Raw genomic sequence first — 22,948 nt, 5'->3', positions numbered from 1 at the left:
TCTGGTATAGTCTTTTAAGGGAACTGGTGGAAAAGTTAATGAGATGCTGGCAAACACAATAGAGAAAAATCTGTTAAGTGGCTTGGCAGTAGACTGGGTGGGTGGTCTGAAGATTTTCCATCTGCTTTTACAAGCCTGCAGTATCTGTTATTAAGCCCACTGCTACTTATAGTTACAAGTTTACAAGCTGTTATTTAATTTTTCTCTGTAGAAATGTAGAAGCAAGATTTTTTTTCAGCAGAGTAATAGCTTCCACCGTTGCCCTTTACAGCAGATAAATTAGTCCTAAGAAATTATATTCTAAGTATACAGCTGGGGGGAAAGGGTTTTATGTTGTCAAATGTAGTGATTATATCTACTATGGCATCTACTACGATGTTAAGGGTGTGCTGGAGTGTCAAACGTCCCAATTCAGAAGGTATCGGAAACTGATAGATGTGTCTCCAAAGTTGCATCAAAATAATAGAAGTGTAGTATTAGGAATTGCTTGTAAAATCTTTATGCACCTGACCCTGTGACAAGGAGCATTGTTTTCATAGCACCTCAAATAGAGCAGTAGAATGGGCTAAGTGGATTTGTTTAAATAGGATATAGCTGGTTAAAATGTGGCAAAACTGGTTCTTAAGAAGCAATGTTATGTATCTGTTTGTTTTGATAGATTGCTATGCTGACCTTCCCAAAAGAGCCTTGGGCTAGTTTACAATAAGATTGACAGATATGTTTCCAAAGATACAGATGTTCATGTTGACAAACAGATGAAAGCAAGTCATACTGCATATATGCTTATGCATTACTTGTATACAATGGCATGCTGAAGTGACTAATGAAGAAACAGTTATTGAAAATGTTTAATTTGTATCTGGCAGACAACACTTGAAAGCCTGCAAAATTGAATATGGCATTAAGATTCACATTCTTTTAAACAGAATTATCTTCAAAGAAGAAATTTGAAGAAATTAAGAAGGCTAATCAAGCTGCAGCAAAAAAGCTTGTTGAAGACCAATATAGTTCTTCATCTGAGGATGATGATGACGAAAATGATGATATTGATGGAAAACATGGGCAGATTTTGGCCAAAACATTCACAACCTATACTAATCAAACTGGTAAAGTATTTTATGTAATGAACTATTTCTCTGTAATACAAAAAACATCAGTAGCACTGCATTCCTGTAATACACATGGATAAATAGAGACATAACTTATATATTTACTTATATATAAGTGGGACTAATACTCTTGATGTTGTTCTAGATCGGGGTGGACAAAATATAGCTTTTAGGCTGCAGCTGCCCTTGAAGGGGTTTTGGCCACTGGGATGGTGCTGTGGGCAAATGGGGATGGGATCACAGGGCGGGATTGCAGGGCTGTGACAGTGTGTAGCTGGGGCTCAGGGCCCAGCCGTGATCTGCTGACCACACATCCCTGCAATGGGTGCTGGTTTTGCAGACAGGGTCATGCGAGGAGTGGATCATAGCTCTGTCCTGGGCCCCGGCCCCGGCCCCGGCCCCATGCTGTCACGGCCCTGTGATCCTGGTCCCGCCTGCCTGTCCTGCTCTTGAATTCTACTCCTTGCCCAGCCACAGCCCCATCCCAGCTGCGTGGCTGAGTGTGGAGTAGAGCCACTTAGGGAGTTTTGGTGAGTTATGTGGGGGGAGCAGGGGTACTGACCCAGCCTATGGCAGCTCACAAAAACTCTCTAAGTGGCCCTTGGTTGCCCACCCCTGTCCTCGATATAGTGGTACATGTTAGCAGAATGCAGTGAAATATAGCTGCAGAATGTTTTAGAATTTGTCTTAAAGTAGACATTTTAATTCATCATAGCATATGACTGATCTCTCTGCTGAAAAAATATGCTTAATTTTCTTTGTTGGTCAAACCTTAGAAGGTTTCATATGCCAGCTAGGCAGAAAGCCATACAGTTAAGGTGAGCATATTTTATTTTACAGAAGGGGAAAGGAATTCAGCTCTGCAGAATAGAGAGTTATGGTCTTTTGACATAGTAAATGCCTTTACATACCCCTCCTCCTTGCTAAATTGTCTTACAACATTGGCAACTTGGTTTCATGCATGGGAGACCCAACATCTTGCTATTTTCCATTCATTCTTTAATTCCATGTGCCTACATCCATTTTTTGTTGGGCAAAGGAGTTGTGTTGGATGGGGATGAAAGAGGCCAAGAAGGAGAGGGTAACAACAAGAGTATGATTTAAGGCCTACCTTGGAATAGTAAGTACTGCATTCTGGCAAGCACTTGCAGAAAAAGGAGCGATAGGGAGGAATAAGTTGGGGGTGAATGCGGAGTGGGGGGGGAGGAGGAGGAAGAGTAGCAGTTGAGGGATGACCTGCTAGCTCCATAGAAGCTAAACAAAGCTGCAAGTAAAAGCCTGTGCACTTGCTGTGTATTTAAATCAGGGGAGGGCAATTATTTTGGCTGGAGGGCAATTTAGGACTTTTGATGAGCTGTTGCAGGCAGAGGAGGATGCAGTGCTGATGGGGCAGGAGCAATTGAGCCTATATGGCCCTGAGCCCACCCACTTGCCCTGCACCCACTGCCAGAGGCGCCAGATGGAGCAGGTGGATGAGAAGAGTCTCCATGGAGAGTGTCCTGGGACCCCTGCAGGCAGGGTGTGATCAGCTGGGCAGATGGGGTGGGGAGTGGCATCTGGGAGTGGGATGGGTGGGCTGGCCAGGGCTGGGGTTGGGATCATGGGGTGGTGACAGTACGGGGCGGGGGCCTGGGGCGGACCCGTGATCTGCTCCCCAGGCGGCAGGGACATGCAGGGAATGGATTGCCGCTCTGCCCTGGACCCTGGTCCTGTGTGGTCACTGCCCCCACTCTCCTGCCCCACTTCTGGATGCTGCTTCTGGTTTGCCTGTGGCCCCATCCCATCTGCTCGACTAAGCACACCCTGCCCGTGGGGGTCATGGCCAGTCTCTATGGAGACCCCACCTGCCCGCTCTGTCTAGTGCCCTAGGTAGTGGGTGGGAGGCAAACAGGTTGAGGTGCCCGGGCAGTGGGGCTGGATCTGGTGGTGATGGTGACACCAGCAGCAGCAGCTGGAAGGAGCTGCCACTGCTGGGGCTGCTGGGAAGCAGAGTCTGGCTGTGCCATCCTCACCCTGCCATGTGCCTACCGGTAGTGGGAGTGACCTCACATGCCAGGGCCTGGGCTGCCTGCAGCACCCAGGTCCAGTGGGGCTGAGAGACCTGCCACAGGCTGCATAAAATTCCTTGGAGGGCCACGTCTGGCCCATGGGCCATAGTTAGCTCACCCCTGATTTATACCCAGTTACCCAGTGGGGAGAAGGTTTTAAAACCATGATGCTTTTTTTTCTTTATGTAGTTAAATTTTACAAGATGGTCACATGATGCTTTCTTTTACTTGGAAATAAAGAGTGAGCCGTCTATGATGCTGATTGCTTTACAACTAAACTTGGGGTTTTTTTGTATATTAAAGATGGAGATGCAAGTGAACTGGAACGTACAAGGCAATATGTGAATGAAGCTTTTCAGTCTGGAGCTATGACATGCTTGATTTGTATTGCTTCAATTAAAAGAAATCAAGCTGTAAGTATTTTACGGTGGTCTTTGAGGCAGCTTAATTATTTTTATCAATCTGAATGTATTTGCCCAATAAGCAAGTTACAGGTTTAAATGCATGAGTCTTAGAAGAACCATGGATTAATATTTGTAGAGTGGTACAGGCAGTAAATATTACAAAAAATATTATTTCATTTTTAGCTACTAATTATTTTATTTGTATAACTTAAAATACTCATTCTCATTTATTTGTTTAGTGAGATGCCTACCAAACCTAAGTCTGTAGTTGTTGTGTACAATAAGGGCTGTCAAAGTCTTTTTGTGATCTTAGAATTTTATTTCTCTTACTACAGTTGATCCAGTATTATTTTGAATCTTTAATCATTAAAAAGTATTTTTTTTAAATCACCATACTTATTTTGTATCTATAATATTTTCTATCCAATGTTAATAACATTTTGAACTTTAAATTCTAATGTTGGAAATTACACACTGAGTTTTTGCTGACCTTTTTAGTGGTTCCAAAGGAACACACTTTTAATATTTTGTCTGTCATGAAATTAGAAAAATAGTCTTTGCCTTTCCTAGCCTTGGTTTAAAATAACTGTCTGTCACGAGATAAATTAAGGAAACTCAGGCTTAATATTTGGATTTTACATATCCAGTAAGTCCAGTTTCTACAGTTCTTTAAATGGTCTAACAAGCTTACCATAAAATATCCATCTTGGCAGATTTATAGTCTGATTGGGAGGAGTGCCAGGTGTGTACAGCCCACATTGCGGGTGCACTACACAAGATTTACTTGCACAAATACAAATCTGTCTGTCTCAAAATCTTTTTCTTTTTCAACAATGTTGAAAATAACACCTTATATTAGAGAAGGGTAAAATATTTTCCAGTATCTTTCTAAATAGTTTCAACTTTTTTACTGCTTGATTAAATCTTTATAACCAAGAGGAGAATCTACATAGCAATTGGAGAGGGAACGTAGCTTATGAAAGTATGAAACTGTAGTAGTAAAAGAATCAAAGTTAACTTGATATGTAGTACGTGGAAACATCATTTATTTTCTTCTTTATTTATTAATTGGCAGTATTTCAAGTTGGTATCTCTTTAGAAATTCTTTTTTTTTTTCCAGGAATTGAAATCAGAGCAAGCATAATATGTGCTATTTTCTTTGTGGGTAGGAGAAAGACACTGCATTTGTCTCTGGATTAGTTTTGCTTGTGTTTGTCCTAGAATAATAATATCCCAAGGTTGGCTTGTAAACACGTTGTCCTTCTTATTGGGGTTTGGTGAGTGGCTGAATTCAGTGTCACTTTTCTGGCATTGATTCTGTGATGCAATTTTAGGATATCTCTACAGATACACTTTGCAGTATTATGGGATAAAGTGTTACCACTTCATATCAGGGAAACTTTTCTAGGATTTATTCTGGGACATTGGACATGGATGTTTGTACAATTGCACTTTGTCCCAAGATAAATGGTTTTATCAGAGATAAATGTGACATCTGTTTGCAGATGTGTTTTGTTTTGTTTTTTAGGTTTGGAGCTGCTTTGGCTGTTTCTGCATATTTCACCTGCCCTGTATCCAAAAGTGGGCTAAGGACAGTGTTTTTCTCATATCGTCTCCCTTGACAGATGATGATTTTGGGAAGAAGGATTATCCATGGCCTTGGTAAGCGTATAATATTATGCTTAAAAAGATACATAAGGCATAAAAAGATGCCTTTATTGTGGAATACTTGAAAGCTGATTTATTTTAAAAAGTAACAGTACTTGTAGCTGCAAATATAACAATGGTGTCATCCAAATTTTAAAATCACATTAAAATGAATTTTTTGAAGTTATGCTGTCACATTTGTAATAAGGAAGTTGTGACAAAGGTGGGGTGCTGGTATTACCATTGGGGTACCTTAAAGCTCAAAACCTCTCTTCACCCTTCTGTTACATTACCACTAAGAAACTGAGGTTTGTTTTTGGGCCAACATCTTTGAATGCTTGTAGACATTAAAACAGAAAAATGGTGCTTTACTTAAAAATTAGATGCGAATGCCCAGAAGAGGCAGCACGTTAGCTGGACCTGGCTTGCCTGACATCTGTACAGTTTGGGTGCTTTAGTGGGGCTTCTGTGGCACTTTTATCTAATAGCTGACTGAATCAGATTTAGCTAAAAGCGCCAAAAAGCCCCACTGAAGCACTTGATCTATACAGACGCTGTGGAGTCGAAGTAACACACTGCTTCTTCCAATAAAGCAGTGTTTTTTTTTGGGTTTTTTTAAACATCTGCAAGCAGCCTTAGTCAAGTAAGCCTTGGTTCTATCTGTCTCACTCCAGGTTTTGGCAGCTCTAGCAGAGGAGATTTTTCCATCTTCAGGATCATACCCTGTCCAGTTTATGTAAAATTGTATAGGTCTCCACCTTTGGAGAAGAGGCAGTCTATAGTTGTCAGTTGTCCTGAAACTACATGTAGCATAATAAGTAAAGGATACAAAATAGCAAAAAGATTTATTATACGAGCAACAAAAATGATATAAATGGTAACTGTATACTGAAACAGACAGAGATATGGGAAAATAGTCATTAAGAAATACAGTAGAACTCTCACTTTGCCCTTCTCACTAAAATGCAGCTCCTCTCTCTAAACCATGTCTGTTTCCAGCAAGCAGTTTGTAATTGCAATCCCAGTTATCCCAGCTTCTGCCAGCTGGGGAACTAGATTACTCAAAGCCTATGCATTGCTAGAAAACCACTTGCCTCACCCAGCTCTTCATAAATGCTTAATTTATTCATCTATATCTTTCTACTCAGTTCTTGGGGAGTATGTGTACTGTACAAATATTTTTCCCACCAGATATGCATCTGTCTATCAGATGAGGTGTTTTTAATTTAAAATTAGATCTAAGAAATATCAACAGGTGATACAGACAATTAAAAAAATAATCCAGAGGTAAGAGAATTAAAGTACTGCTTCCTAGGTTGCCAGTACCCTGCAGCTGTAACTTTGTCTATAGGAAAATGGGAGTGGAGCAGTGGGGGGAACATGAGGCGGTTGGAAGTGTGAGGGGAAGTAGATGCTTCTTTTTATCAGTGAGGAATCAGCTTTTTAAGATAAATGTTCTAATATCAATACATTGAAAAAGCTTGTTGCCTTTGAAGACATATTATATTGGCATGAAAATGTTTCTAGCTGTGGTTAATGCATCATGGGCTTTAAATCTAGCTGTTCTAATTACTCATTCTTTTTGATATTATTTGTGCATAGTATCATAGAACAGTAGTTGAAATGGTGAATACTGTATACCACTTAAGAAGTTTTTGAAAAGGAAGCAGGATGGTAAAATAAATGACAGTCTTTATGACTTCACCTGTTAAATTTGCTCGTTGGACTTCTGGGTTGTGATATATGTAGCTTATAATTCCTACTCTTTAGTTTATAATAACTACAGTCTACTGATACCTATCAAGACTAGAATATAGTAAGTCACAGGTGTCAAACTATTGTAAATTTACATTCCTTCTAGACCTATGTTTTTAATTATAAAATATTGTATTATGATCACTAAATCTTGTTTTGAATAGCTTTGAAATCTGCTCTAGTGAGACTCCTACATTTTAAATGTTTGCTTTAGTCCTGTTCAGATGTCTAGTTTTGCAGAAATGTCTTTAAATAAACTTGTATTATTTAGGTATTCAAGGTGTAAAATAGTATTCTAACTGCTCTCAGGGTTTGGGCTGTGTTATTGGAAAGGGAATTGTGGATTTGGGCTTTTGAAGAAAATTGTTCTAATGAACATGTGCTTTAAAAATTAGTATGTAGCAACTACTCTAGTGTGATTTTTATAAAGGTAACTTTATTATCACTGACTACAACAGGTATTGTATTCTTTTTTTCTTTTCTTCGCTTTGTTAGTCCAAAATGTAGGTTTGAGTACAAGCGATCTGAAACTCCTACTAGATACTACTGTTACTGTGGAAAAGTGGAGGATCCAGTATTGGACCCATGGCTAGTACCACACTCGTGTGGCCAAGTATGTGAGAGGGAGTTCAAACCTCCTTGTGGACATAAATGCCTACTCCTCTGTCACCCAGGTAAATCCATTGCATAGTCTTGATTATATTAACTGTTTTGAATGAGCCATGAAAAATGTCATATTTAAAATCAGTTCTGACTGTAGGTTTAAAACTTTAATCAACAAGTGAAAGTAAGCATTTGCAGGATGTTGTGGTATTAAAAGTTGTTGAACATAGATCAATTTGTAGCTAGCAATAAAATCTTAATTATCTTACTGTTTTCTTCTAATTGCACCTAGGTCCTTGTCCTCCTTGCCCAAAAATGGTCACAACCACCTGTTATTGCAAGAAGGCTAAGCCTGTACCACGAAGGTGCAGTACCAAAGAATGGTCATGTCAGTTGCCATGTGGCCGAAAATTGCCATGTGGACAGCACAGTTGTGAGAACCCTTGTCATCCAGGTAAACCTAAGCTCTGAAACAATTTAGAGTAATGGCTTTGCATCATTCATTAAAAGTGAGCACTTGCCTGTATGAACTATTTGAAAAACAAACCAACCTGACCAATTTCGTGCCTCTTTTTTTCACAGTTAAACCCTTATTTAATTATTTCTTTTTAGGAAATTGTCAACCTTGTCCACGAGTCAGTAAACAAAGATGTGTTTGTGGTAGACAGATAGCAGAACGACTTTGTGCAAGCCCGTTGTGGCAGTGTGACCAGGTATGTTTCATAAAGCTGTTATTTTTTGGCTCATTTCTCATCTTTTAAGAAGATGAGCTGCTTCATATATCTGTGGATTTAAAGCAAGCTTGGTTTTTGCCTTTTTACAGTTATATAAAGTATCTCAAACAAACAAATTATATGCAGAAGTGACATCCAAGAAAATGCATCACAGGGATCAAATTTACCTCTGACATTAATAGCCCCAATTTAATTTACTGCACTGGAATTGTGCTATCTGTGACATTAATTTCACCTTCTGAATCCTCATTGTTTTTGCAATTTACAGGTTCTGGAAATAAACCTCTGCCATTTTCTTAAATAAGTATCAAATGCATGTAAGAATGTGGTAGCAACAATGGAAGACAGCTTCCCATATCACTTCTTAAAGATTTGATTTTTTTTGTAGTTTAGCCCTAAAACTGAGGATGTAGATTATAGAATATAAATATCTTAAATTTTGAGAGCCAACCTTGAATGCTGTTATAGAATGGCACCCAACTGCTGTAAACTTATAGTTTATGGTATCAAAATTAATGACTACTAATTTCTGTCTTATTTTTCCAATACTGAGGAAAAAAGTCACCCTTTCACAATCTTGAATTTTTGTGTTGCTTCATTTTGTCATAATTACTCATTGATGTTTGATTATTTTCTTAGGTATGTAGAAGAACATTGCCTTGTGGTAATCACACATGTGAACAAGTTTGCCATTCTGGTTCCTGTGGAGAATGTCCTCGAACTGGGAAGCGGTCCTGTCCATGTGAAAAGACAAGTAAGGGTTTTTTTTTCCTGACTCTCATATTGGACACTTCTGTTTGATGTATTAACTAGGCTTCATAAAGATAAGATGCGTTTAAGGAACATAAAGTTAAAGCAGAACATAGTTACTCAGTTTTATAAATATTTTTTGCAGCTTATGGTTATCCAAGGCACTTGTGAATCTGCACTGCAATTTACATAGCATGTTCCAGAGAAATAGATTTCATTTTATATAGCATATTTGTTTGACTCTAAGTTTTCTATCACTGACTTAATTACATATGATCTTGACTGAGTGTGCAAACTTAATCCAATATTTTTGCATAATTTCTGTAGTTTCTTTCTTTTTTTTCTTTTTAAATGAAGGAGAATCAAATTACAGGTCAGATGGCACACCTAGATGAGCACATTTTTCTTCAGATACTTAACTGCTTGTAATTTTTTTTATTTAGAGTTTATTTTCCCCTGTACAGAAGATGTTCCTACTTGTGGGGATAGTTGTGACAAAGTCCTAGAATGTGGAATTCATAAATGTTCACAGCGCTGTCATCGAGGTCCTTGTGAAACATGTAGACAGGTTAGTTCAAGCATACAATTTTAACATATTTGAGTTTAAATGGTAGCTGTGGAAACTAACCAGAAAGTGCTTGTTGAGTAGCACACGCAGTCTACCTGAACATCCTGAGTAAATCACTAATATTGTTAAATACTAATACTGTTGACAGTGAATTTTAGGCCAAAAACTATAACTTGAGAGAGTCATTTTGTTTTGGTTGGAGAAAGTTCTGTTGAACTAGGTTCCCTGTATTAAATTGAAAAAAAAACCCGACATCACCAAAGAATGTGTTGTGGCCATGTCCGTTTTTCAGGGACTGGGGGTGGGCAGACTTCTACCAATTACTGTTTTGACTTCTCTGGAGAGAGAGAGAGAGAGAGAGAGAGAGAGAGAGAGTGAGTGTGTGTGTGTGTGTGTGTCCCCTCTTTTAAGGCCATTCGCAGCTATGGCCATTTCTTCTTGTTTTTGTTTGACATTATGCTGCCTTTTGCTGGTGGAATAAAGAGGCTTTTATCTAATTTTATTATTTGTATTCCCTCTTCTCAAGCCTTCAGAATGTTCCTTGTTTCTTTGGATTGCAAGTTGGCAAGAGCAGGGACCATGTCTTCTTAGGTTTATATAATTCATCGTAATGATTTTTTAATATAAATATTTGTATGTTTTCCTTATGCTTCCTGGTTGAAAATTTATTAGTTTCCAGTTGTGGATGTGTGCTTTCCCCCTATTCCCTTTCTCCAGGAAGTTGAAAAGCAGTGTCGTTGTGGAAAGCATACTAAGCTCATGCCGTGCCATAAGCCATATTTATGTGAGACAAAGTGTACTAAAATTCGTGATTGTCAAAAGCACCAATGTAAGCGAAAGGTAAGGAGTAAAGATAATCTATATATAAATGTGTAGTGCTTGGTAAAATTCTAATTTTAGTTCTGATTTATGAATTTTTGTTTTATTTTGTGTTGTACAGAAATAAGTTTGCAAAATGATGCAGGAAGAAACCAGTGTATCAGAGATCTTTGTATTACTTGTCATAGCAGAAGTTAGCAGTCTTGAGAGCTTGATGGAAGTTTTGAGGACCTTTTTGTGACTCTGGTAGGGAGTGGACAGCCAGTTTTGTTTATAATATCCAAGAAGTAAATGATACTTTCTGCACTAGAGAATAGTTGCATTTCCCATCTTCCCTTCTTTGTCGAAAATGTTGGCGGTTGTTCATAAATTTTGAAGGGGTTCATTCTGACTTGCAGTTGTCTTTTGACAGCTGCCCCCTTCAACATCCTTAGCATCTGTCACTGCAGCCAGCACTGATGGCTTTGCATATTAGCTGTTCCAGAGTTCTCACTAACTATAATACAGTGGAACAGCTGAGGCTCTCTGAGCTGGGTTTTTATTTGCAGTTTCAGGAGTGCAGTATTGCTTTAATATACACGTGTTTTATATTTGAACTTTTTTTTTTCAGCTGAAGGGACTAGATTAATGAATTAAGTCTGCAGTATAGGGTAGATTCAGTGGCAAATTCCAAAGTTGAAAAATGCAACTTGGTGTTTGTTGTGCTTCCAGAAATCCATTTACTAAAACATATACTTCTCCTTCTGTTTGAAAGTATGTTCTTTCAGGCTAGGTACAGACATTCAAAAAGCCTAAAGTTGAATCCATTTAAGTTATGCAGTTTTCTGTAAATGGCATAGTTTAGATCAGTAGCTTTTGCCCTTTGGTGGAGGGCACATCTTAGACTGGGTCCTGCCAATTTTAAACTATTCTGTGTGCTGAACTTCTGTTACATGTATAGACTGGTTTTGTGTGCTGAACTTCTGTTATGGGTATAGACTGGTTTCTGATCACTTACACTAGTAAAAGTGTAATGTCTGTACCTGGCTTGAAGGTATGAATAAACATCAGAGCTCTCTGTTCTAAGTTCTCAGGCCACCACAGCTTTTTTAAGAAGTGATTTTTATTAGTCTGGGGACTAATCTATTAACTAGTTCCTTGATATTAAAGTGTGCCTTTGTGTTTTGTGGATCAGTCTGTTTCGAGGAACTGCTCTCCAGTTACAGCATCTTTAATTTTTCAGTTCCTGTCAAGTGTACTTTAACTAACCTTTAACTGAAAATTTCTCTGTGAATTGTTAATGTCTGTCTCTTTTTCCTCCCACCTCCCCCCAAAAGTCATCCTCATCACTAATAAGAGCAGTGTGATAGCAAATGCAAATATTAGTCTAACTGCATTCTTTTTTTAAAGTAAAGAGGCAATTTCTGATAGAATAAACCAAGTACATGGAGAGTGATATAGTGAAAACATACAGCACACTTAATGAATGTTTTTTGTGCTGTATTTTGGCACTCTCTGCACAATGCCACTAGGTAAAGAGCATGTTAGATTCCTTTGTTGTGCTATCCCGTAGTGTTTAAAATTTGTGTAGGTATGTTACTGATGTGTATGATTTGATTCAGGTGATTTTCATTCAGTATAGCAGTAGTGATAAATTGTAGTGGAAATCATTACAGTAGAAAAAGTAGATAATATGAGTAAAAAAAATAGTGTTCATGATCCATTAGCTCAAAGCTGCTGTTCTCGTTGTCACTTAAATTTTGGATGTCTAGTAGATATGAATATGAAAGCTTTCATCTATAATTATTGCTGCACAGATGGAGTACACAGACGCCTATTTGTACTTTAGAGAGAGTTGAGGATTCCTGTTTTCTGTCCAGATTGAGGATGTAACTCTTGGGAGCTGCAGCAGAATTTTTAAAAAAGATCAGTTTGAGCAGTTTCCTCTTTAAATCTCCTCTGTTAGATCTTCTGTGTAGATCCATGAAGTCAAATTAAACATGCATAGAAACATAATTCCAGGTTTTGCATTTAGAGTAACTTAATGCTAAGGTAGGTCAACCGAGGGGTTTCAAGTAACAATTTTACTGGCTGATTTCAAAGAAAATGAGAAAATTATTGCTAATTTGATTCTTAAAACTAAAAACTATGAAGTAAACTCATCAGGATAAATGGGAACAGATTCTTTTTATTTTTATAAAGACTTAAATGCAGTAAATTATTACAATAACTATATTATGCATTTTCTTGAAATATGATCTGAGCCGAAGTGAAGGTCTGTAACTGCTTCTTTAAGCTGCATAAGAATTCTCAGATATTTCTTCAAACTCTTTTCTCTTTTTTTTAAAAACCCTTGAAATTTCAGGTGTTAATTCCTCCCTCTGCTGGAGGACTAGAACAGTGTTGTCACATAGCTTAACTCTGGCTGGAGCCTACCCTTCCTTTTCCTCTAGCAGAGGAGGGAAGGAGATGCTTAGGCTTTAATTCAGATATAAAAGACTGACAACCCTTACCCCATAAAAGTAAAAGAGAAAGATTATCTTTACACCTCAGCGTCATGGAAGTAGATGCATTGCCTCTATAGGTCAGTTTTAAAAATAGCTCGGATATAATATGGGTAAACGTGAAGCAAGCGATTCTAACTTTGTATTAGGATAGTCTAGGTCACCTGACTACCCTTCCCTTGTCTCAGTTAAAGAACGGAATAAATATAAAAAAGGTTAAGGAGTTCCATTTCCTTTGGGTCTGTACCTTAGGTCTGCCTAGTTATCCCCTAAATATTACAGGTACATTTTTCATAAGTAGAACTGGTATGCTTATATTTGCATTTTGCAAACTGCTGTGTGTGATAGAATGAAACTGCTACCATGTAGTGTTGAACTGTTTCAATATTTGAGCCCAGTCTGTGTGTTTGCCTCGTGTACACTATTTTTTTTTTTTTAATTTGACCTGCTTTTATAAAATTTTGAATTTGTCACTGAGGTAAAAGAAAATGTTTTAAAGTGTGATGAGCATGCTTTTAAAGTATTTTAACAATGATCTAGTGTTTATTGGAAAGCAGCAAAATGACTGTTAAATGTGGACTTGAGTAAAAAAAACCAAACCCCAGGCTATTACTACTAACCTTTGTCCCATCTTTGAAAGAGCTTTGAGTTGACAGGCAGGGGTGTACTTCTCCTGTTCACGGGTTCCAGCCATGTTTTGTTTATAAAACCCTGTGTGTTCTTGGCACAATGTTTAGTGTTTAATGCTCTTTTACTTGAGGCCATGCACAGTGAGTGGACCACAAATTCCCAAATGAGCGTTCATCAGAACTCAAAGCTGAAGGTAGAGGCATGGTACAGAACAAGAAGAACTTGGAAACTAACTGCTTGGTCAAGCTTGGGCTAATGTCAGTCCAAATCATGCAAACTGTACAGTAGTTTAATCAGGCATTATTGAGCAACTTAATAGTTTTTTGCCTTTTTTTTACTGGAAGTTCTGTACCTTGCTAATGTATGAAGAGATGCTTTCAAATATTTTTTCTAGGTTTTTTATAGTAAGTGCTCAGAAGCATAATACAAATTGCTGCAACTAGTTCCAGAGGTGGTCTTTTATTTCTATGCATGCTGTGATTTGAAGAAGGTTAAATGAACTGCAGTTTCTGTACTTTCATTTCTTGCATAAAATGTACTCTAAGAAAAGGTCAGACTTGAAAACTTGTTAATACAAGTACTGTATTTATGCAGTGTTTTTTTCCTTTATGTTCCCCTCCTGCCTTCCCCTCCATTCCCCATTTGTAGTGTTGTCCTGGAAACTGTCCACCTTGTGATCAAGCATGTGGACGGACTTTAGGCTGTAGAAATCACAAATGTCCTTCAGTCTGCCACAGAGGTAAGAATGGCTATAAGGATTCTGTGTACTGACGATGATGTAATGGTATATTTTTTTTCTCCTTTTTTTTTCTCCCTCTTGGCATTAGAATGTCATCTTTGTATTTGCTTTTTGCCTAGTACTTAATGAAATACCTCCCCTTCATAAATACCTCTTTTTGAGGAGCGTGAAGAGTTGGGAAGTGATGTTTGGATCATGTCTGCTTGTACAATGAAAACGAAATTACCGAAGTTTCTTACTTGGTAACTTTTGTTTGACAGAGTTCACTTACTGTTTAACAATGCTTATTGTATATCTGATTAGGTTATTGCAGGTTCACTTTTTCCCAGATGACTGTACACTCAATGTATGTAATGTGACTGGCTTACTGACATAAGAGTGGTTATCAACTAGGGCTGTGCGAAACTTCAGCCGCCGATTTGATTTGGCCTGATTTGGTGGCCGATTCTCCGAATCAGGAGACCCATTTCAAGGTCTGAACTGAATCCAAAGCCTCTGAATTGATTTGAAGAGATTCAGAGATTCAGATTGACCAGGGAGAGGCAGGCACAGCCAGGTGGCTGCAGGTTCTCTTGCGGCTCCTCTGGCTGTGCCTGCCCCTCCATGGGTGGGGGAAGCTGCAGGAGAAGCCCCCATGGCTGCCCTGCCCATCCCCACCCCCACCCGACCCAGCCTCGACACTTAAAAAGCCCTGTACTCACTGGCTGCAGCAGGGGCTCTAGGGCCATGTGGCAGAGCCCCCCCCGCACAGGCCCCACAGCCCTGCTCCTGTTGCCCTTCCCCCACCCCTCCCCCCTCTTGGCCCCAGCAGTTCAGGAATCAAAAACAAAAGAAAAGAAAACAAAAAAGCCCTGCACTCATCGGCTGCAGCAGCAGCTGTGCAGGCTCTGGGGTAATGTGGCAGAGCCCCTCCAACAGCCCCTGCTGTCCGATCGCCCCCCACCCTGCCCAGCCCTGCCCCCGATGGCTGCCCTGCCTGGCCCCAGCATCCCAGCAATTAAACAAAAAAAAAAAGAAAAGCCCCGCACTCTCTGGCTGCAGGAATGGTGGTTGGGACCTCTGGGGGCTTGTGGCAGACCCCCCCCCGTGCAGTATTGAACAGCAGGGATCGCCCTACCTTCCCTGCCTGGCACCTGCACAGCAGGTGTCCCATGGCATGGGTGCAGCATGGCTCGGCAGGGTGCTGTGCACTGTCTGGGAGCTGGGGCTGCTGGGGCTGAGCGCTGGTGGCCTCTGGGTGAATGCTGGAGCTGCCCCAGCACCCAGACAGCACGCGGTGCCCTGCCAAGCCATGCTGCGCCTGCACCATGGGGCAGCTGTCATGCGGGTGCTGGGTATGTGTGGGGGGGTGATCCCTGCTGCTCCCCATAGCCCCATGCTGCGTGTGGGATCTCTGCCATGAGCACTCAGAGGCCCCGATTGCTGCTGCTGCAGCCCATGAGTGCAGGGAGGGGTTGTTTTTTTTTTAAAGTGCCAGGAGGCTGGGGCCAGGTGAGGAATGAGGCTGGGCAGGGCAGCCATGGGGGCTTCTACTGTGGTTCCCCCCACCCAAGGAGAGGCAGGCACAGCTGGAGGAGCAGCCGCCTGGCTGTGCCTGCCCCTCCCTGGCAGATCTGAATCTCCGAATCAGTGCCGAATCTCCAGTTCTGATTAGGCCCAATTGAATGAGGACAGTGATTCAAATCACCAAATCAATTTGCTGTCCTCCAAATCAGCTGAATCTGATTCCAAATTGAATACTTCCCTATTTGCACTGGACTGTTATCAACCTTGTTAGACTCAAGTCACCCTCAGAAAATGCCATCTCTTGGCTGTCACATTTTTTTTTGGCTATGGAAAATAATAGAACACTACATAAAACTAGAGTAACAACAGTGTGATTCTTTTTTTCAGAAAGAAACAACAGGTCAAGATATTTTGGATTTTATAGATTCCTATTTGAAATCTCTGGGCTTATTGTGTGAAATATATGTAGGTAGTTGCACACCTAACAATGTCAGTATTACACAGCAGCCCTCATCCCTTAACCAGGCTACCATGGTTGAGAATATGTGATGTAGAGAGTGCTGCACTAAATCAATTTGGTCAGTTCTAAAACACAGACTCAGTGAATTCCACTAGAGGAATTGCAGGGGTTTTTTTCTTTTAATGTCATCAGAGATGAATATGTAGTATCTTATAGGTTAAAATGAAAACAAAAAATATTTACCGATTTTTTTTTATATTAAGGTGGATACTAGCAAAAGTTTCCTCCAGCATCCTCAAACCTCAGTTAAAAAGGGAAGAGGTAAAGAACAATAAAAAATTACCTGGCCAACTTTTTCTTGCTTTAGCAGTTCCTTTTATATTTGGCTAGCTTCTTTCAGTCTGTCAGACTACCTCAGGATGTGATGTGTCCCACAGAGAGCACTGAGGCTCAGCTCAGCTATCATTCAGGCTTGATATCATACAGTTACTGTGTATTTAGGAAAGAAGATGGGCATGGTTATGCATCAGCAAATTCAGACTCTAATATGAACTGTGATATTTTGTCAGAATATCTGAGGGGTGCTATGGTCGTTCAAAAAAAGCAGTGGTAGTGTTGATTGCAAAACATTTGATTGCCTGCAGATCATTTTCTCATTGTTTTGATTGCTCTTTTGTTGTTTAAATGTTTTTAGTGCTGTCTGCAGCTTGTGTATAGTTTATTTTTTAAAGGGGTTAAAATGCCCTTCATTGCTACTGATTTCATTGGGAGTAGAGGATGTGTATTTCATTCAAGAAGGGTCTGAGCATCTAGGAGGAGCCAGTTCTTTAAATAATATCAATCCTTAATTGCAGACAGGCACAGAATAATTGAGGACACTCCAATTCATCATGTGACCTTATTAACCTGTTTGGGTTCTAGCATATCACAACTTCATACATCACATATGCCATTCATACACTGTGTAAAACAAGTTGTTAAAGCATGCTCTCTATTTTTAAGATATAAATGCCTCAAACTTGTCAGATGTGTGCATACTAAAAGTAAGCCAGATTTCCTTTTAAGATTGTTTCCATTTTTAAAACATTTTATTTGTTCTTTCACATTCAGCTTTCTGCCACTGGCTAACAATGTCTCCTTCTGCATGTTCCTCCCCTGCAAATCAACATATGCTTGGATTTGGACTTTGAAATGATGAAAATCTTTTTAGGATAGCATCCAAGAGGAACTACCAGGGCATTGGTGACCATAGTACTAATGAGCCCAAGAAAAGTGGGAAAGAGCAGCAAACTTTGGCAGAGTAGTTCAGTATATTAGCATGGCATTGCTTACTGGTTTCTCTTTAACACTTGGCAGAAATGTCTATTTGATTTTTGTAGGAATGGAGGCAGTTATTTCCATTCATGTACATTATTTAAATAGAACTTTGTTCATATTTAGACAGTTTGATAGAGTGTTGTCTTTTATAAAAAAGCAAAACAAAAAACACCAGAAAACATGGTAATATAAAAGTATGAAAGCCTGGGTATTTGCATATCCTATCAGTGAGAGGACTTCTGATTCTAGAAACATTATCTTGGGTACTATTCAAAAAGCCAAGGTTATCTATAAAGTTTTACTAGCATTAACACTTTTAAAGTAAACCTTTTAAAATAATTTTAACGAGGCATACCATAGCTATTGAATAAAAACGTGAGTTCTCTTGTCTTTAATCTGCTTTCTTAAATAATTGATGTTAGCAGTTGTTCAGTAATGAAGCTTAACATTTGGTACCTGATGAAGAAACAGAATGAGCAGAGGAGCTGTAAACAGAAAACAAATAACAATTTTAACCTGTTAACATGTATTTTAATCTGTGCTGATCTCAACCTTAACTTCTGAAATGTATGAGACTTCCCAGCATGAAAAATTTAAAGAGAAGGAAAACTTATGTGAAAGAGGAGCATCTTATCTGCTGTTGGGCAGTTAAATGCTGAATCTGCTGGATAAAAGCTGTAAAATAGTATTTACAAATGTCAGAAAATTGGTGCTCTTTATTTTGACATTTCAGAAATTGATGAAGGGTTATGATCTGCTTTCAGATGCATGTGACACTGTGAAATAGAAATGGTGTTTTGCAAGTGCCTTTTGGTTTGGGTGACTTGTCTTTCGATACTGCCTTACATTTTAAAAATATAAGTTGGACCAGGTCTGATTGGTATAGCAGGTATGCAGCTGTAGAATAGTTTCAGAGTTTCATAGTTGTTAGGGGCTGGAAGGGACCTTACAGATCATTAGGCAGGAAAGACTGGTGGGATCAGATGACCCCAGCAAGATGGGTGTCGGGATGTTTTTTGAAGATCGCCAAGGTAGATGACTGTATCACCTCTGGGGGAGCCTGTTTCAAACCCTTGGCACTCAACTTGTCAATAAATTTTTCCTTATGTCTAGTCTGAAGTGATCTTCAGTCAGTTTGTGCCCATTATTTCTTGTCCTCCCGTGGGGGCCTTGGTGAATAGTTGCTCCCTACAGCACTAATGTACACCCCTGATATATTTATAGGCTGCCACCAAATCCCCCCTGAGTCTTCTCTTCTCCAGGCTAAACAATCCTAAGTCCCTCAGCCTCTCCTCATACGTCGTGGTCTCCAGGCCTCTAATCGTGTGTGATCTTCTTTTGGACTCTCTCTCAAGCTTTTCCACATCCTTCTTGAAGTGTGGCACCCAGAACTGGACACAGTACTCCAGTTGTGGTCTCACCAGGGCTGAGTAGAGTGGGAGTATGAGATCCTTTAGCCCAATTTAATGTTGTTTCAGAATTTTGAATTTGCCCAAGCATGTACTTGAAACTTTGAATTGGCTAAGATATAAATGTAACTTCAGATGGTTCTTCAAAGAAAGTAAAGAAAACAGTTGAGTCACAAAGGTTACAAAAGTTAAAATTATGCTAATTATTATTTTCAGAACCAGTGCCTAATTTAGACTCTCGTTTTATTAATATTTGTTTCAGGTAGTTGCTACCCATGTCCAGAAACAGTAGATGTGAAATGCAATTGCAGCAAAACTGTTTTAAAGGTACCATGTGGCAGAGAACGTACCACCAAACCTCCCAGATGCAGAGAGTTGTGCAGGTTAGTACAGAAGACAGACTTAAGGTACCAACCTGTGAGTAAGAGGATGAACAAAGGCAGTTATTGTGGAAGAGCTGATGTGCTGTAAATTTGCACCGTAGCTTACCTCTCATTAACTTGTTTGGATAACGTCATGAGTAGTACTATAAGGAAGACATCTTGTAATGCCTTGCAGAAGACTTTGACTGAGCGGGAAGGTAGAGATTTCAGGTGTAAACAAATACATGTTCATAAAATGGTTACTATATATGTAGAGAAGACTGTGTTGCTGCCTTTAGATACCTTTGACATAGAGATCTCAAATCTTCATCTAGAAAATATTCATTAGTAGACTGATATATCTGAAAAATGTGGACTACTGGTAGTTTTCTTCTTGCTCAAAGACCAGCAAGATGTAGTATCAAAACAAGTGTAAAACTCTCTAAATTATTGGAATGAGATAAAACTTGTATATGTTTAATACTGAATGGTTTGAAATATTTTATCCTGGCAGAGGCAGGATTTGTGTAGAGTGTGGGGAAAATAGATTTGATGTGAATATACACTGAACCAGTTCACTAGCAGGCCCATTTACAGACTGTCTTAACTCAGTTTTATTTGACCTCTTTCTTTAGTAGTTCAGGATTGGAAGGAAAAAGAATCTTGGCTCTTTGTCTGGTCATGTGTGGCTATATCTCTGCTTTGGGTCTAAATGTAATAGGCATATGTCAACACACACAAATGCTCAATTAACGTAATTTGTTATTTCACAAAGTTGCATTCATTCTTGGATTTTTACTTCAGTCGGCTGCCTACCTGCCATCATCCTAGCCAAGAGAAACACAATTGTCACTTTGGCTCATGCCCTCCATGTCGTCAGCCCTGCCAGAAGGGATTGAAGTGTGGTCACTTTTGTCCTGTGTCTTGTCATGATGAAGCCCTTGTGAAGCAAACTGGCTTGGTAAGCATCTGATCTGGTTTAGCTGGGCATGTTAGTTGCTTTCTTCCCTTTGCTGACCAAACTAATTGTCTGCAAAGGGTCACATTGCAGTCACCTAAACAGGCTTTTGGGACCTTCTGCTTTAGCCACACTTAACCCAGAACTCATTTACAGCAACAACTTACATTTTCGATCTTTATATAATGGAAGATGTATGCAAGATGGAGGCACTTATGCTAGGGCCTCTAATGTGTTTCTTATATTGGTCATCTGAACACCTTAGGGAGAAAGGTGCATTTGAGGATTGATGAGTGATTAAAGGTGCTATATAAAGCCATTTGGCTTTAGTTCCTATTCTTAGCTGTATCAAAAATGAAATTATAGTTTTCCTTTGCATTGCCTTTCTGTTTAGTAAGTACAATTTCTTCAGTTAAGAGAAAAGTAGACTAATAAGACCAAATGAAACTTGGATCTTACCACATGTTACAGATATTTTTAGCTAAGCAGATGGTTTTAGTTTTGTTAAAAGTTCAAGTGATCTAATTCTTTAATAGATGGACATGTACTATCTATTTTGTTCCTAGCATCAGCCTGTGGGACCTTGGGAACAGCCATCTGAACCAGCTTTTATTCAGACTGCATTACCTTGCCCCCCATGTCAGGTGCCTATACCTATGTAAGTATGAAAACAAGTGCTGTTTGCATAGTAAATCAAGGGACAGTGAATCAGATTTGTTGCCTGTAAATGCACTGCTTTTTGTCATAGAAAGTTTCATCAGAACCTTGTTTTATAGGCTTGTCTATTTTTTTAATGAAAATAGAATATTCCCTGAAGGCAGGGAATTTCTTTTAGCAGCAGGCATTATAGAAATGTATGCTTAGTTTATCAAGGGGCTAATGGGAAATAAACATTTACGCGCACACACAAATTACATTAAGAGAACATTAGGCTGTGAACTTAATCACTCAAAAGTAAGGAAATGCTGTCAAACAGCGATTTTTGGCTCCCTGCTTGTATATTGTGATAACTTTTTATTTCACAAAAGCATATGATTTTTTCCACAGGAACCTCTGCTTCATTCTGTGCACAGGTTGGATCGTGGTCATTTAATGAGCATCTCTTTAACATGTTTCTTATTGTTTGGCAGGTGACCCCATGCTTCATTTTCTTAGCATACTATATAGCTTTGAAGAATTATTCATTTTCTCATGAGTTTTCTGTGCTTCTCATCACTATAGTATCTCAGTTGGGCTAACGCTGAGGAATGCATTTTGAAAACATCCTTGTGAGATGGAAGGGGATTATCTTATTTAAATTATCAACCCTAATTTTTCTATGATTCCATCTCTGTTCTCCAGATGGGGAAATCAAGGTGCAGAAAGATGATCAAATATATCCGTTAGTTTTGTGAGCTGATTTGCGGATGTTTAGGATGCACTCCTTTAGAATACATGATGGGATGTCAGACTGAGTAATAGACAGGGGAAGGATCACTTTAGACATCCTTTGTTCAGTGCTCTCTGTCTAAAGCATCTGATTTTGCTATTGTTAGAGACAAGATACTGAGGTAGATGGACCATTCATCTGACCCAGTATGGCACTTCAGGTTCCTATGATATTATAGCTAGCATTTCCTATGTTTCAGAAACAACTACTCCTGGCTGTAGCTGCCTCTACATACTCCTGCACATTAGTACTAAAAGTCGAGTCAAGCACTCAGAATCAGAAGCATGTAATTAGTGACCACCTGTGAAAAGCTTGCTTTAAGTGGCTTGCTTATAACTGTGTAGGAACTAGTAGGCAGTGATAGAATCCAGTTCTGAGAGGCAGTATTTATTTGAAGCTATCTTTAATCTTATGTCAATGTCAGGTCTTATTTCTAATGCATCTTCTCACTTCTGTAGTAAAGAATGCAAAGGTAATACAGAGAAGGTAATACTACACAGCTCTGATCTAATGTCAGTGTAGATTGATCCTGTGCACTGAATGAGGTGAGAACCCTCTTGAAAAAACTGTATGTGATCATGTGACTAGAATGTATCATTATTAATATATGCAAGGGAAATTTGAGGTTGTAGAGGCAGTCTTAATTCTGGATTTCCCTAACGTTCGAGTGCTCATCTTTGTAACCTTAGTACTGAACATGAAATATACTTTTAACACAGGATATCACATACACACTAAGCCTAAGTATTTAAAAAAGCAAACTGAACATCAAATATTCCATAGTGGTATCATATTGATACTCATATAGGTCATCATCAGGGCTGGAACCCTTTATATGCTCTGCAACCTCAATTTATGAGTGAATTGTTTGCAGTGGTGAGTTGCTATCCTTTATGTGGCCTAGAGCACTAGAAGAGGGTCAGATGCGCGTTGTCAGTGGGCTTCTACAGTAGGGATGTGAAAAGTTAAATGATTAATCATTTAACTGATAAGCCCAATCATAACTAGTCAGCTTACCAGTTATTGTTTAGCCTGGCAGGGAGGAGGGGGAAGGGAAGCCATGCATTACTGGAGCAGGTATGGGAAGGCAGGTGGCTGGGGAGGGAGGAGGGGGAGGAGCAGCAGGGAAAATAGTACCCATAGCCTGAGGTTAAAGAGGGAAATTGCAGGGGGCCTAATGGCTCATCAATTAAGCAATTAACTGCAGGCTCACAGGTG

The 22,948-nt window shown here is 39.4% G+C and overlaps 1 protein-coding gene across 1 annotated transcript in view; it reads left to right on the top strand.

The window, feature by feature from the left end:
• The first annotated feature begins 375 nt into the window (after positions 1 to 375).
• The window catches only part of NFXL1 (nuclear transcription factor, X-box binding like 1), a 106,801-nt gene continuing 84,228 nt past the window's right edge, over positions 376 to 22,948 (top strand). The window contains exons 1-14 of the mRNA XM_019525858.1: positions 376 to 418; positions 927 to 1,106; positions 3,461 to 3,570; positions 5,090 to 5,223; positions 7,459 to 7,637; positions 7,859 to 8,020; positions 8,179 to 8,279; positions 8,940 to 9,054; positions 9,494 to 9,618; positions 10,336 to 10,458; positions 14,199 to 14,289; positions 19,244 to 19,364; positions 20,148 to 20,304; positions 20,868 to 20,959. Of these exons, the coding sequence (XP_019381403.1) occupies positions 376 to 418; positions 927 to 1,106; positions 3,461 to 3,570; positions 5,090 to 5,223; positions 7,459 to 7,637; positions 7,859 to 8,020; positions 8,179 to 8,279; positions 8,940 to 9,054; positions 9,494 to 9,618; positions 10,336 to 10,458; positions 14,199 to 14,289; positions 19,244 to 19,364; positions 20,148 to 20,304; positions 20,868 to 20,959 (1,733 nt within the window). The remainder of the gene's footprint in view (positions 419 to 926; positions 1,107 to 3,460; positions 3,571 to 5,089; positions 5,224 to 7,458; positions 7,638 to 7,858; positions 8,021 to 8,178; positions 8,280 to 8,939; positions 9,055 to 9,493; positions 9,619 to 10,335; positions 10,459 to 14,198; positions 14,290 to 19,243; positions 19,365 to 20,147; positions 20,305 to 20,867; positions 20,960 to 22,948) is intronic.

Source organism: Gavialis gangeticus, unplaced genomic scaffold (genome assembly GCF_001723915.1).
Source record: "Gavialis gangeticus isolate Ggan-Ray unplaced genomic scaffold, GavGan_comp1, whole genome shotgun sequence".
NCBI lineage: Eukaryota > Metazoa > Chordata > Crocodylia > Gavialidae > Gavialis > Gavialis gangeticus.
The sequence above is the reverse complement of the archived record's forward strand: the minus strand, read 5'-3'. Positions and strand labels throughout refer to the sequence as shown.